A 15544-nucleotide genomic window follows, 5' to 3' on the forward strand; every position below is an offset into this window, starting at 1 on the left:
AAATTTCTTGATCAATCTGCACCACTCTTCAGCAAGGAAAATAGGGTTGTTTTTGAATGGTTAGCGAACCTGTAATGTCGCGCTTGGTCGTCTTGGGTGGAAGTAGTCAGTCAAAGGGGGGCAGCTAGTGTACAATATTGGACCATCGTCCAACAATCCTTAATTAAGCCATGACTTTAATTTCTGAGTGATTACCATGGTGTATGTCCAATTACTTTTAACATCATTAACTTAATAACGACTCGGTGCACAATTTTTACATAAACAATCAAATTTATTCCACATCCATTTTTACCAAAATCCACAACTCGCATAAAATAATCTGACTAGGAAAACAAATGATAATCAGTTAATGGCAAAAGTTTCTGCCACTCCTGAGTGCTGTCGGCTAATAAGTGCAGCATATTTTATTGATTATAATTGGTGACGCTAATTATTTTCCACCAATGACAAGAGAAAACCTTGATAGACACAAGAGGTAAAGATTATGGGTATTTGCTCACAGATAGTATTATGATTTAATGAGAAAATCCAAAGTCAGAAAAATTCCCTTAAACATCACATTCAAATAACTTTTAAATCATAGCCCCATGTTCAGGGCCCAATTTCATAAAGCATGTAAGCACAGAAAAGTATTGCTTATTAAAGCAATCGCACAACATCGGTAAACAGTATTGTCCAAAGGCTTAGTGTATCGCAACTTATATATAAAATAACAAACCTGTGAAAATGTAGGCTCTATCGGTTATCGGAGTCAGGAGAAAATAACGCGAAAACCCACCATTGTTTCCGCACGTTTCGCCGTGTCATGACATGTGTTTGAAATAAATCCGTTTTTCTCCATATCGAGAATTGATAATTGTTTTGATATTTTCTCAAAAAGTAAAGCAGTTCATGGAATAACATTTCAAGGGAAGTCTTTAACCATTACCTTCTGTAAACCCTGTAAGTTATTTGTAAATCTGTGAACTTCAAATTTTTGTTCTGTTCAGAAAGTGTCCAATGGCTTTAACAGAAAGAGGATACCAGCCAACATTACATAGGGTACAGTCTTGTCTCTGATGCCCAACTCATTTTTTTATATTATTCTCACACAGCTTTATGAAGTTGGACTCTGATTAGTTCAGGAGTTTTCTTTACCGTAATTGGCACAAAATGATTACGAACACACAATAAGGGCCCAATTTCATAGAGCTGCTTCGCCAAAACTGTTTGCTTAGCATGAAATTTCTTCCTTGATAAAAACACGATTACCAACCAAGTTTTCATTTACTGGTATTTAACTGTTGTTTGCTTGTCCTGAAAATCACGCGGACATTTGGTTGGTAATCCTGTTTTTATCAAGGAAAAATTTCATGCTAGACAGATTTTTGTGCTTAGCAGCTCTATGAAATTGGGCCCAGGTTAGTAACAAGATCATGAACAAAACAAAATTTACACTTCATATTAATTAATGATATAAAAATAACTTTTATGATATTGAATAATAAAAAACTATGTGGCCAACAATAATAATACACAGCGCGGTGAATCCATTCACCATAGCTCCTAGAAAGATTTAAAACTACCTCACAACAAGAAATATAAATCAAGTTCTTCTCCCTTACAGGTTAAACTGTAACTTTAGAAAAGAGCCATCATGCGCTTGTGATGAAACAGTTTTAACTCTTTCGTTAACTAGAGATTATGGCCCCTAACATTGTGGTAAATACACAATCGGCTCTCTTTAAAAAGAGTACTGTGAAAAAGAGGTTTTGCTTATGAATATAATATATTCAGAATTCCCAAATCTCATTGCTGCTTTGTGTTTCTTTGTTTTCCTGTTCCTTAATATATACATGTTGTAACAACTTTCCTGTTGTAATTCAATCTCAGCGTTTTAGTCAATTTCTAATCCACGACGGAATTCCACACCCAACATTTTCTTTTGCAGGATGTTTCCTTTCGCCTTTCGGATAGAAATCATACAATTTATTTTGAGGTGGATGGTCATTACCAATGTATTACCCTACCTTTTGAAATAATGGACCCTTCCCATGAAATATGCTAATCACATTCACCCATGCGTACAGACCCTGTTGGTTGGCAAGCGCCATAGAGTTGTGCACTAAGCAGACATGCAATCGCGTCTGCGTCACGCACCCATTAGCCGTGTACAAAACAGCGCAATGTTCCCTCATTTTGCTAATCAAAACGTTAGTGCGCACACGCTATGTGCAATTTACATAGTTCATGGGAAGGGTCTATTAAAAAATGAATGGCCATTATTATTAGTGCAGCTGATTACTCAACCAGAAGACTCGTGTGAACACTGTATGCAAATGTAAGATGACTGTCTGTCCTCATTGGTACCTCAAGTTTTGTTCACCACAATGTTACGGCCTCTTGCTGTGTGATTATTTCCTTTTTACAGATATGGTGGCGGACTCAGTGATGCTTCACCAGATGAATCTTGGCTTTGTTCTTCGTATTTTGTCTCATGATGAACCGCACCTGTTTAAGAAAAATTTAACAGGATTGATTATTCCATCAAATCCAACAGTACATTATTGGTAATTACTCAAAATAATTCTTAGTATAAAACCTAACTTGTTGACGAGTATAAATGGGGAGAGGTTGATGGTGTAAAACATTGTCAGAAATATGGCTCCCTTTGAAGTGACATTGTTTTCGAAGAAAGACATAATTTTCCACGAATTTGATTTCGAGACCTCAGATTTAGAATGAGATCTCGAAATCAACCATCTAAACGCACACAACTTCAAGTGACAAGGGTTTTTCTTTCACTATTATCTCGCAACTTCAATGACCAATTGAGCTAAATTTTGCACAGGTTTGTTGTTGATACACCAAACCAAGTGAGAAGACTGCCTTTTGACAATTACCAATAGTGTCCAGTGTCTTTAAAACTCAATACGTACATTTAAAACCCAATAGTCCAAATACCACGTCTAATTACGACAACTTGGACACTTTTGGTAGTGGTCAAATACCAAGGCAATATTCTCACTTGGTGTATCCCAACGCATTAAGTAACAAATCTGTGAAAATTTTGACACAAATCTTTATGAATCATCTTTATTCTCGAGTTGTCTTGAGACTGCAATGGGCCTTCAAAGTTGCAAGAGAATAATGAAAGAAAAACACCCTTGTTGCACAACTTTGTGTGTTTTCAGATGCATAATAAAAGGCTTCAGCTGAAGTCTTTTATTATTTGAGTGAGAAATTACCTCTTTCTCAAAAACTACGCTACTTCTCACAATTTTGTATACTATCAACAGCTCTCCATTGCTTGTTTCCAATTATTCCAAATAATTACCATGGCATTAGTGTCCAGTGCCTTTGATAAACATTTGTGTAAGGAACAACGAAAATAAACACAACCAATTGTTTTTCTTTATCCTGTGCATAAAACCCAAATGAGGAAAACTGCTAAACATTTACCATTCTGTGTTGGCTTCTTTCCTTTGAGCATACAAGTACGCGATTGAATGTCGTCATGTTCAAGGACCTCATCTTTATTCTTGAGTTTCCTCGAGCTGATTGCCTGTGAGATCTTGTTGCCAACATAGGCACAGGCTGCAAAGATGAACATGGGAGAAAATGTATTACACTGTAGGGATAACTTTCCGTATGGCGCCACCACTTTGATAAATGTATTTATACAGTCTAAGCCTACTCTACACTTCTGAAAAGAAGATAGTTGCGATAACGTAACCCTCCCCCGCCTGGCGACCGTCGGGAGGAGCAGGGGTCGAAATTGCCACTAGCCCGCTAGCCCGGGACTACCAGATTTACAGCCGGGCTACTGATTTTTCCAGTTTGATAGCCCGACGGGCTAGTGGAAAAATAATGCAAAAATCATCATCACAAACAATAAAGAACTATGTTATTGGTGTATTGTAAAGTTTGAGCCGTGACGCGAGACATAATGTGTCTTTCGGGCTACCAAAATCTAATCAGGGCTACTAAAAATTATTGGTCACTAGCCCCGTAACGGGAGACGATAGCCAGACGAAACCGAATAAAGTTCTACTAGGAGTATGCATTACCCATTTACTGGGTCTTTAGTTCAGACATGGGCATGGTAAGGATTTTGAGGATTTGGTTAAGATTGGAAACTAGACCAAGTGGTGACTGGGGCACTAGATTCCTTTTTTCGAAATTTTGACATTATCGGGCCTGTTGCATTGGTATTATAGGAAACCTGGATGCTTGATTAGTTAGACTTTTAGAGAACATGATTCATGAACATTGAACAAACAAAGTCAAAAAGAAATTGGTTGACTATTTCGATTTAAACTTGAAAGGGTTTCGATTTGCAACAACTGCTTCTGACATGGTTTATTACAATATTAACTATAAACTAAAAGTAACTCGTATTAAATGTCTTGTGTACCAACAGTATGATTAATTATGAACAGTGGTGTATTGAAATGGGGGAGTGTAGTGCACCATGTACTGCATGTACTGTGGGGGTGAAGTGTAATCAGATCCGATCCGAGTCTGTGCAGTGAGCTGCGATCGATTTTTAATACAGTCAAAATGTCCAATAGTACAATACATTTCTCGAAAAGTTGTGTCTTCCTTACCATCCAATATCAATCAGACCATGGTTGTTGACTAGTGAAGTTCCCTCTTCTGATGAGAAACAGGCAGAATTTAAGGCCGAGTGCTGCGAATTCACTGGACTGAACGTGACGAAGACCGGACGATGTATTTTATGCGATTTAGTAAACAGTAGTGTACACAATGACGAAGCTATTTACCTAAAGTGGTTGTGATTAAAGTGAGCATGCGCACAGCTTTGTTAGTCTCTTGCAGTCGTAATATGTGTATAGTTGGCAATACTAAAATAACTGTATTAATTAAAAGCTATGTCGTATTCAGTCAGGTAGATTCTTTCGTGCGGGTAACAACACGGTTTTTATAAACTGTCCACCGACACTTATTTATGGTACATTCGCTTTATGTTTCCAAAAATAAGCGGTGATTTAAATATTCATTACGATGTCAATGGCAATCTTGCATATTCATAAAAATAATGATAGTGTTTTTTGTTTGTTTTACAACCGAGGAAATCTGAAAACAGCTCTGGGAAGGGCTTCGTTAATTATTCTATAACAAACACTAGATCTCCTTTTTATTATAGTTTAACAATTCAAGAACTTGCTTGAGTATAATTATGTAGAGATATTGTGGTTCAAACATATTTGCAATTACTTTTTGAACTGAACATTTATCGCAGAACTTGCTGAGGAGATGAATCGTACTTCCTACAGTTAGTTGCGATAACGTAACCCTCATAACATTACCACGGGAGGCTGATGGCGGCCGTCGGGAGGAGGGTTACGTTATCGCAACTATAACTTACAGTAGGCCTATAGCATCTCAATTAGACAAGGGGTCCATTCACAAAAAGTTAGGACTAGTCCTAATTTAAGGCTAAACTAGGACTAGTCATCACTAAGGACTAGTCCTTACTTTATAGGACTACATGTATGTAGTCCTAAGTTAGGACTAGTCCTAACTTAGGACTAGTCCTATAGGAGATGTTCAAAACCAAAGATCGTAACGCAAACTCAACTTCTTCAAGACTAGTCCTAAGTTAGGAATAACACTAGTCTTAACTCTCTCCAGGACTAAGTTGAAAGAGATCACTGTGGCCTCCAAATGTCCTGCAGGGTTGAAAAGGACTAGTATAAGAAAGTAAACTATACCAATATATACAAAATACATTAAATACTGATTTTAATAGCTAAAACTCTTGCGGTATAAAAGCATGCATAAGCCTACTAGTTGTCCATAACGTAGTAAAAAAATATATATTTCGAAAACACATATAACCACTTCATCTCAATAGCATGTTTGTCTGCATTTAATTTTTTTGAAACTTATGGCAGACATTTGTTGATTGTTCTGAACCCTTTTTTTTTTGGCAGACAACCGTAAAGTCTGTATTTGTCTTAACCTGGACTTTATGCCGTGTCGGGTGCACAGCCAGGCATGTACATCAGTAAAACTTCACCTGAACAAAGAGCAACAATTACAGGTTATGGAAAACATGCATTGTAAAAAGCTTTTCCAGAGGTATAGGATTCAAGACCTAAAGTCCTGTTGTTGTTTCAATGTAGCAAAAAAGAAAAAAAAACAAACGGGCAGCCTCTATTGTTTTTCTGTGAATCACACACAGTGAGTGCCTACTTGTATGTACTTATTTTTTTTACACAACCCCATCAATCCTGAAACTAATTTTGACAACATCTGCTGCCTTTCCATTGTCAAGTCAAGGATTCATTTCGGCAATGACATTTTCAAAGGAAAACAAGTTCTTAAGAAGCTAACAAAAAAAAACGACTCAGAAAATCAAACTGCATGTGGTCTTGGAATAATTGTTAGAATACATAAGTGAAGTGGTAAAAAAAAAACTAGTAACTATAATAACAAAAACAAAGATTTTAGAATCTTACAATATTTACAATTAAAAATGAAATGCTATGATGGTAGTAAATTTCTGTGAATAGCACAATTCCTCACTTGGGTGAGGGGGGCCGGGGGTCATCTTTAAGAAATTGCTGCCACTAAAATATTATATGGGTAAATGCACATAGTTGCGAGGTATCAATTATCAATCCTGCATGCTGAATCAGAATATTTGGACAAAAATCACTGGGCAGGCTCAAGCTTCCACATGGTGTTTGACTTAATGACGATGATGAATAATACAAATTTTTGAACCTGTGATATATCAACCAAAATTGGTGGAGGTTATCAGAACAACAAAAACTGCTTCTGTTTTACGAGGGATATTTGCATCAGCTCATATTGAGCATACTTCGATTGCAACATTTGAAACAAGCTATGGTCATTTTAAAAAGGGTTTTGATGCTATCTTTTCAACCTAGAAAAATATTTCTCTTGTGGACTAGTGATGACATGAGCTTGATAATTTCAGATTGAAACACAATTTTGTTTCCTCCTGATCAATTTCAACAAGTTCTAATTTTGTCTCAAAATGAGAACAATTAAAACGAATCTTGTTAATTTGCTTCCATGATTAATGTTCTTCTATATACTGATTTATCCACTTGAGAAACTTAACGAGTCTGGTATAAAACCCATAATTGCCTTTTCTGGCACAACCCTCTCCCCAGCTAACAATGCCAAGCTGATACCATCTACCCTCATGCTCTATAGAAAATGGTCCCCCACTATCGCCTCTACACGCATCGGCTGTTTTCTTCTTGTAACCAGCACAGAACATGTTGTCAGTGACAAGATATCTGGTTGAGGCTTTACATTTTCGCTGTCCAACAACGGGTACTGTTATCTCCTTAAGGAAACGCGGATAGGGCGAACTGTCACCCTCAACCAGCCTACCCCAACCAGCGACGGTACCCTTGCGCCCAGAAACCAGGAGGGCCCTCGCCAAGGCTTTGGTGGGAAGGCACAATGGGCGGAGGTAGTCAGTGAATTCCTCCACAGGTTCGTCAAGCTTGATCAAGGCTATATCGCTGTCGTAATCATCCGGGACAAAGTTCTGGTGCACTTTGATGTGTTGCACGCCAATCAGTCGCTCGTTTACCTCCGTCGAGTAGATATCGTGGTCACCCAGCCTGATCTTGATGTCGGCCTTGGTCACCGAGTATTCAGTAATACAGTGAGCCCCTGTGATGACCCAGAAGCGGTTGATCAGCGTACCACCACAGAAGTGTTTGCGGTCGTTAGTCAGCCAGATACGTGCAATCCAAGGGGACGATCCCATCTTGGCAGTAGTACCTCCAACGATGCGGAAGGTCTGGTCGTCATCATTGATATCGCTCTGGGATGCGTTACGGGATTCTGATGCTATCCCGGTTGCCTCGGGTGATGTTACTCTGCCACACACTGCATGGATTCAACAGACACAGGATATTGTTAAGAGTCATTTATTCATTCAAAATTTGTGCACAAAATATTGAACTCAATCGTTTATCGAAGTTGCAAGATTATAATGGAAGAAAAAACACCCTTGTCACACGAAGTTGTGTGCTTTCAGATACTTGGTTTTGAGACCTCAAAACCAAATTCTGAGGTCTCGAAATCAACTTCAAATAGTTCAGTGAGAAATATCTTCTTTCTCCAAATCGACAATATTTCAGAGGGAGCCGGGAGAAGATAATGATAGTAAAAAGCTTCCCTGAAAATATTAATTGATGAGGTGCTGTAGTTTTTGAGAAATGAGTAAAACAATGTAATGAAAATTATTTTAGCATGTAAAAACGTATTATCATGACATTGTTTTACTCATTCTCAAAAACTACAGCACCTCAGCAACTAATATTTTCTGGTACGCTTTCCACTATCATTACCTTCAAACGGTGTAAGTTTAATGTAAATCTGTGGACATTGTGTTTTGTGTTACAAATCCTTTAACTGGTAAGCTATTAAGGAGATGGTTTTCGATGAATTTTTTGTTCTGGTTAAACGGTTTAACACTACAACCCTAATGGAGGATGAAGTAGAGAGTCACCCTACCTTCTTCTACAACTTGCTGTGATTCTACAGTGACCTTGGCAGTTACCTCTGCAACACGCACCACACTACCGAACGTTTCTGCATAACAGGTATACACCCCAGAGTCTGAGATAATCGCCTGACGAATTATCAGATTATCCCCCAAATACATGTGGATCATATCTGAGAATTGAACTCGCTCGCCGTTCTTTCCCCAGTGGATAACATAAGAGGCCTCTATTGCAGAGCACATGAGAATATAATCACCCCCCTCTGGAATCACAATGTCTGCTTTGGGTTTAACTAGGAATACGTCATCTGGATCAAATTCTGTGGTATGAAGGAGAAAAGGGTAATAGTTAAAGGCAAACTACACCTTTGGTTTTTGGAACTGTTTTATTGTTTTAATCACATATAAATGCAGATGTTTAAAATAAAATCAACATGTGAAAAATTCGTTTCCAAATGTGGGCGCATTTTTGAAATATTGCCGAAAATCCAGAGCGAGTGTGTCCCTGCAGGAAGATTAAGAATGGTGTTTTGACAAAACAAACGCCCCACTAAGATTGGAGTTGCTTCGCCATGTCCTTTTCGAGTCATTGTTTTAGCCATAATGAGCTTAATATTTATCTGAGTGGGTCCCAAATTAATAGGCTTCTGGGGGATCCCATGACTAATCCACAAACCAAGTTTGGAGATGTCAAGTCCTTTTTTAGTTATTGCTCAGAAAACATTTCTTTTGTTTTAGCCATAATGAGCTTAATATAAATCCCTAATACACAATCTAATCTCAGATTCAAAGTATGGTACGTAAAAACTGATATCTTTTAACATAGCCACATTACTTTGAAATGAAATTTTTCTCACAAAGTATAAGGACAGAAATCTATGTGTTGTACAAAGGAATATATAAATACACACTATGAAATTCACATGGCCTTACGGAAAATGTAGTACGCAATAGACGATGTGACCTATGTTTACATTCAAACCGCCCTCTGTTGACAAAACACTCTATACGTCATGTTTCGCCGGGCACTGAGTTGCGCAGTCACAGTAAGATTGCGTACACTTTCTAGCTGGCTGCCAAAACACAAAGGTTTTGCCCGGCGGTATGCGCGCGAATCATGTTATGGTTTTCGTGTGACGTCAGAGGTCACATCGTCTATACAAATGCATGGATTTATGTTCATTGCTTGGCGTGTACATTCACTTTTAAGCATTACGCACAAAGCAAGTCAAACACACGCATCCGGCATAAAAAAGACCAGTCTCACGACTGAATCTGTTCGTTTTACATACACATTTTTAGCCAAACATTACAGTTTAAAACTTACGAAACTCTGCATGTGCTTGCACAGCCTTGCCGTCGACTGCAGTCACAACGCAAGTATAAAGCCCTCTGTGTGTTTCATCAACGTCTAGGATTTGCAACCCGCCATCGGGAAAAACATACATGCTTCCGGATTGACCTGCAAATAAACAAAACAACTCACATCACACTCCACTGTTTCTAGGTCAGAACTCGGTTAAAATGAGTCATTTGTAAAATAGTCAACAAGTTAAACAATTTTTTTTATATGAATCCATTTATAGCCAGTGGAGTTCACTGCGTGATGGGGGGTCATACTGTTGGCTCAGTGCTATAAGGTCATTAATTGCAATTTCATACTTGTAGTAATCAAAAGGCTGTGTAGTGAAAAATGAAGAAAAGTTTGACAAAAACGAATCCAAACCCACAACAATATGTTTTTCTTAGAAAACTTTTTTCCTTCTTTTTGTCAACACTTACTTTGGAGACAACTCTTGATCAATTAACCCCATGATACACGGGGGGGTCGATTTCACAAAAAGGGAAGGACTAGTCCTAGGAGATATTAAAAACTTAAGGCTTGTCCCAAGTTAGGATGAGTAACTCATCCTAACACGAGATAAGACTAGTCTTAACTCTTTGTCTTAACAGGTGCTAGAGCAGTTTGATGAAATCCATACAAACTGCACTAATAAAAAACCTAAAGTCCTGAGTTGACGATATGCTCTCAAGGGTGTGGAACTATTGAGGTCTATATTACTTCACTTTCCATTTGGTAAAATGAAGTCAAGACGTTTATCAAGTCACACTCACCTAGTGCTAATTCCCCCCCGTCCTTCCACCACTGAATGTTGGCCGACGGTTGATTGCTGCTACACATCTGAAAGATCTCCATGCCCAATTGGAGTGTGACGTCATGTGGTCGATCCGTCATTTCAAGTGTTTCTAGTTTTGAGTCAGCTGTTAATAATGTTAATAAAAAATATAACATTTAGTAAGCGCCAAATCCATCGCAAAAATGCTCCATGGCGCTTTACAACCAAAAATAGAAAAACTATAGCTTTGTTCATCTAAACATTTCGTAAGATAATGAAAAAGACAAAAAAAATGCGTAAACTATAAAAATCCTGGACAAATTACCATAAGATCCACTAATTTAAAATGAAAGCAGTATACAATGATAAAAGGATACAGTGCACAAAATAGAGATTGGTCGAGAGGACATCACATGGCCATATTATTTAAATGTGAAACACAGTAAGGATATCTTAGCTCAATTTAAGTTGGTAGGTCCCATATTTTGGCTAGCGCAAGTTTGAAACTTCCGAAGGTTTGAAAATTGAAAATTGAAAAAAAATCAAAAGGGGGTAAAGTCCAGCAGTTTTATCCAATTTGGGTAAAAAAAAAATAAAAAATCACAAGGGGTAAGTCAAGCATTTTTAATCCAATTTGGGCCAAAGGTTGAAAAATCAGAGGGGGGTACAGCCTTGCATTAGGCTAAACTGTATAGTTTTTTTGTTGATGTTTATACAGAAAGGTATAATGAATGGGTGAGTGATAACTGCATCCTATATTTATCAATATAGGAGTCAATATTAAATTTAGGAGCATCTAGGCTGAACACCGCACTCTCTCTGGAGCTGGTTCACATGCATTTTCTGCTGCTGCTCCAAATGTTTGGAACTCACTACCATCACATCTTCAACATGCAACTACATGTACACTTGGGCAATTCAAGGAACCACTTAAGACTCATTTGTTGATCCAATTCACCTGACGCCTGCATCAGAATATTCTTGAATGCGCCATTTTGGTGGTCAATGTCACTGTGCATTTTTCAGTGAAGTGCGCATTTTAGGCCATGCGGCGTTAAACATAATGCCCACCAAAATTGTGAGCGTGGCACAGCCTCCACTACACATTGGACATCTTGAGTTTGTGTGTTAGCACTGTGTACTCACAACCTTTGCAATAGACCGATCCATTAGGCTCCGCCCACAACGCACAGTTAAGTATGGTTCTACTGAGGGCCTCAATTAATATTGACTGGATAGCTAGGCTTGTTAGTGGTTGACATTGCTCCCTAGAAAAGCCACCAACAACAGTCGCTAGTAGCCAATTGCCCAAACAACAGCCAGCTTTGTAACCTTAGGATATAAATGCTGATATGTATGAATGTATGTATGGCCATTTTTAAACAAGATCTTACCAGTGTTCATGGTGTTACAGCTTCCATCTTCGTTTGCCGGTAGACCATCAGGACAGAAACATGACTGACCAAAGGGCTTCGGAAGACACAGACCGCTGCATCCCCCATTGTTGATTGTACAGGCATTACTTACTGTGGACAGAAGTATACAATTATAAAGTTTAAAACTTTAAAGTTTCTCTACAAAATTGTAACCAGAAACATAATTATGCTTTGGTCATCAATTGAGCAATTTTGCATGTTCAATTTATCCGCTGTGACAAGGCTGTTCCAACCAAACGGTAATTGACTTGTTGAATCAGTTATATCAAGATGGCTGACTTTAAACAAATTTGAAAACAGAACCAACAGACGTAAGGGCCACCCTCATGCAAGATCGAATTACTTGTAAAAGCCATACTAGAGCGAGCCTGTGGGCGACTGAGTGGGTGCGCGAGTGACGCCCTTTTAACTGCAAATTAAAACCACACACTTTATCACGTAGCTCAAAATAATGGGCTTAGGAAGGAGATCATAATAATAATAATAATAATAATAATAATAATAATAATAATAATAATAATAATAATAATAATAAAAATAATAATAACAAAGGGAACTTCATAAAGCACAAAAACAATAGCAGAGGAAATCTGCCTCAAGGCGCTGGGAAAGAACAATAAAAGTCTGGACCAGACAAAATTATACAGAGCAAATTATTACACAGTAAAATAAATTAAGGAGTCTAGATAATACAGACAGCTGGCAAAAAAGTTAAAATATTAAACAACCAGTTTAAAAAGATCCTCCGCATCCATGTATTCTTACCTGGACTCGCTGATGTGCTTCTGCTGTAAACACCATTTGGTCGGGCAAGGTCCAGGCCACTGACCGCTACCACGTTCAATCCCGTTGCCTTATCGACTTGCATCAGCTTATTGAAGCTCTGATGGTCCGTCCAGTAAATATGAGGACCTTTCAGGAAAATGCCAAAGGGTCGGGAGTCTATTCCGAGAGATATCACACGGTGGTAATTGCCGGACAAATCAAACGATTCAATACTGTGAGCTTGCCCATTCGTCCAATACAATCGTCTTTCTGCAAAATATACACAGCATAAATTAGATAATTTTAAATAAAACATAAAGTCATATTATTACCTACAAGATGTTACAATTTAGAAAGTTTACAGACACTGTAGTGCATCGGCAGAACTACAGGTTTGGCGTAAACCAGACTATTTCATTCTCCCTTTGGTGGGTTGCTTCATTTTGAAGAAAAAACTAATTGCAAAAGAGAATTTTAAGAAATCCTGAAAAATCTTGGAAAATCAGACGCCTGGAATGTATTTTCTTCTTGCCTTGTGACAAGGCCCTTATTTTCACTGCTACACATACCTGCTTCATCTATTGCTAGTCCATGGTAAAAACCTTGTTCGGCCGATATCAATGTTTCTTTCCCCGAACCGTCCAGGAATGCTTTGTCAATACCTGCGCCATCCTCACCCCATCTTGTCCACAAAAGGAGTCTGAAACGACAAAAATGGGAATAATTGTTGTAGTAAAGAAAGAGGAAAGTTGAAAATGGTCAAAAAGTAAGAATTAGGCAAAAATCATTTAAATAAAGAAAAAAATTACAAGGGGAAGAGGAGTTTACACACAACAACAAAGAACCATAACATTTGTTTGACCCGAGGAAGTGGTAGTCCACTTCCCTAACAAACAGATCCTTAACTAACAGGCCCTTATCATTTGACATGTTTGCCCCAATAAACATAAAAAAGACAAAGAAATTTGTCCATCCCCACTCTGATAATCCATTAAAAAAATCTTATTAACAGTAGTTACCAACTGTCTGCCATGACAAGATTATGCCAAACAGGTGGTAAACAACTATATTGAAAATGATGGTTAATATTTATGCATGAGTACGTCACAATTCTAACCCAAAACGCGGCCATGCAGCCACTGCAAGTGGTTGCGGACGTGCACCTATAGCCTCATTTTGGGTAAGAATTATGACGTCACCCATGAATATTAAGAGAGGCATATTATCCACACATGACTCACAGCAGTGTGCCAAAATATAGGAGGCACATGTGTGTTCCACCAACCAAAATAACACGGATGTCTACAATCTAATGATAATATCCAACAAACCTACTCTTCATTCGGTAGTAGAGCCAGAGCTCGCGGACTTCTAGATGTATTTACCAGTGTGACGTGGTATGTGCCATCGAGGCGGCACACTCTGATGGTATTACTCATAGTGTCTGTCCAGTACACTACTCTTGAGTTGGAGTCTACGACTATGGAATACGGTGCTGAAAAATATTGGGTGGAAATTCATTAAAAATTACTAGATATTTGGATAAATATTCCCAACGCTCTAATTAGAGCCAAACAGGAAAAGAAGATAATGAAGAGATTTCAGTTACAGATGTGGGAGGAAAACCTCAGGAATTATTCCAGGGAAAACCCATGCAGTCAAGTAGAGACTGAAAACGTAATCCACATAGTGCCCCCCCGGTAGGATTCGAACCGGAGTCCCAGAGGTGGAAGGCGAGGCAAGACACCATTTCACCAACCTGACCACCAACCTGAGGGCTCATTTAATTTTGTATGCTTCGGCTCGGTTAGCATTCAAACTTACTTGGTAACAAGGAGTGGAGAGCTTTTGATAGTAAAAAACATTGTGAGAAGCAACTCCTCCCAAGTGCCCTTAAATGCAGTGGACACTATTGATACTTACTCAAAATAATAACTAGCATAAAATAAAACCTTACTTGTTAACGAGTAATAGGGAGAGGTTTGTAGTATAAACATTGTGAGAAACGGCTCCCTCTGAAGTAACATAGTTTTCGTGAAAGAAATAATTTTCCACGAATTTGATTTCGAGACCTCAGAATTAGAATTCTAGGTCTCGAAATCAAGCATCTGAAAGCACACAACATCATGTGACAAGGGTATTTTTTCTTCCATTATTATCTCGCAACTTCGACAACCAACTGAGCTCAAATTTTCACAAGTTTGTTATTTTATGCATATATTGAGATACACCAAGTGAGAACACTGGTCTTCGACAATTTCCAATAGTTTCCAGTGTCTTTAAAAGGAAAAAATAAAGAAGGAGCACTTTCATTGATTTTATCACAGAGCAAATTAAAACCAAAGAAAGCTGTTTATAATACCTTGATTTTCCTCGGACGACACTATGACCTCTTGGTTATCGCCATGTAGAGTTGCCCTACTAATTGAACCCTCAGTAACATCACTCCAATAAACAAATCCCTGTATGGGATCGTAGCCGACTGACAGTGGGTTGGATATGTTGACCAATGAGAGAGCTTGAAGAGTGAGGTCAGTGGAGGACAGGTCAACTTGGAAGATGCCATGGAGATACGTATCAGCCACCAGAAAGAAGTTGTCATTCACAATATCTGTTCAATATATAAATGCAATGCCAATCTTTAAATGCCAGTACAAATATTTAATCAACAAATAATGTTATTTTCCTATACACATGTACTTCAATTTTTTTTGAAGTAC

General features: G+C 38.2%; 1 protein-coding gene across 1 annotated transcript in view; it reads right to left on the reverse strand.

Annotated features, from left to right (window-relative positions):
• Positions 1-250: 250 nt before the first annotated feature.
• The window catches only part of LOC139950456 (low-density lipoprotein receptor-related protein 2-like), a 30477-nt gene continuing 15183 nt past the window's right edge, over positions 251-15544 (reverse strand). The window contains exons 15-25 of the mRNA XM_071949145.1: positions 15187-15435; positions 14160-14319; positions 13394-13524; positions 12825-13094; positions 12018-12149; positions 10622-10768; positions 9834-9968; positions 8518-8826; positions 4593-7887; positions 3445-3579; positions 251-2493 (exon numbers count right to left, since the gene is read on the reverse strand). Coding sequence (XP_071805246.1) covers positions 7058-7887; positions 8518-8826; positions 9834-9968; positions 10622-10768; positions 12018-12149; positions 12825-13094; positions 13394-13524; positions 14160-14319; positions 15187-15435 — 2363 coding nt within the window. The 3' untranslated portion in view covers positions 251-2493; positions 3445-3579; positions 4593-7057. The remainder of the gene's footprint in view (positions 2494-3444; positions 3580-4592; positions 7888-8517; positions 8827-9833; positions 9969-10621; positions 10769-12017; positions 12150-12824; positions 13095-13393; positions 13525-14159; positions 14320-15186; positions 15436-15544) is intronic.

Source organism: Asterias amurensis, chromosome 2 (assembly GCF_032118995.1).
Source record: "Asterias amurensis chromosome 2, ASM3211899v1".
In the NCBI taxonomy this organism is placed as follows: domain Eukaryota; kingdom Metazoa; phylum Echinodermata; class Asteroidea; order Forcipulatida; family Asteriidae; genus Asterias; species Asterias amurensis.